The 499-nt window shown below is 66.1% G+C and overlaps 2 protein-coding genes across 2 annotated transcripts in view; one reads left to right on the top strand and one right to left on the bottom strand.

Annotated features, from left to right (window-relative positions):
* EXOC8 (exocyst complex component 8) overlaps window positions 1-124 on the bottom strand; it is a 4078-nt gene extending 3954 nt beyond the window's left edge. The window contains exon 1 of the mRNA XM_006036269.1: window positions 77-124. Coding sequence (XP_006036331.1) covers window positions 77-124 — 48 coding nt within the window. The remainder of the gene's footprint in view (window positions 1-76) is intronic.
* The window catches only part of SPRTN (SprT-like N-terminal domain), an 8312-nt gene continuing 7935 nt past the window's right edge, over window positions 123-499 (top strand). The window contains exon 1 of the mRNA XM_006036268.3: window positions 123-230. Within this exon, the coding sequence (XP_006036330.1) occupies window positions 123-230 (108 nt within the window). The remainder of the gene's footprint in view (window positions 231-499) is intronic.

Below are 499 nucleotides of genomic sequence, written 5' to 3'. Positions count from 1 at the left end.
GGCCCCCCCTCGCCCAGCGCCAGCGCCATGGCCTCACCCGCCGCCCGCCACGGGCCGCCGGACGCTACCACCACGCATGCGTCCCGCCGCGACGATAGTCGCGCTCTTTTGACGTTAGGCGCATGCGCACTAAGGAGCGACTACACGGCACAGGCGATTTGACAGATCACGCGCAGATAGAATGGCGTTTCCTCCCCTGCGACGCGGAGGAATGGGAGGCTGCGCAGTGCGCATGTGCCACAGCGGCGTGCTTCCAACGATACAGTGAGTGGGGTGATGCGCATGTGCTGAAGGCGAAGGGGGGCGGGTAGGGAGGGATGTGCATGAGCTAACGGCAGGGGTGGGTGGAAGGTTGTGTAGACTGCATTGCGCATGCACTAACGGTGGGGTTGGAGCTGGGAGGGTCTACGTGCCGCATTGCGCATGCGCAGTTGCGCACCGCAAGCGCCTCAACGGTCGTGGGAGCCTGGCGCCTGGAACGGCTGCGGCCGGCACATCG

The sequence above is a fragment of the Alligator sinensis genome, unplaced genomic scaffold, assembly GCF_000455745.1.
Source record: "Alligator sinensis unplaced genomic scaffold, ASM45574v1 scaffold932_1, whole genome shotgun sequence".
In the NCBI taxonomy this organism is placed as follows: Eukaryota; Metazoa; Chordata; order Crocodylia; family Alligatoridae; genus Alligator; species Alligator sinensis.
The sequence above is the reverse complement of the archived record's forward strand: the minus strand, read 5'-3'. Positions and strand labels throughout refer to the sequence as shown.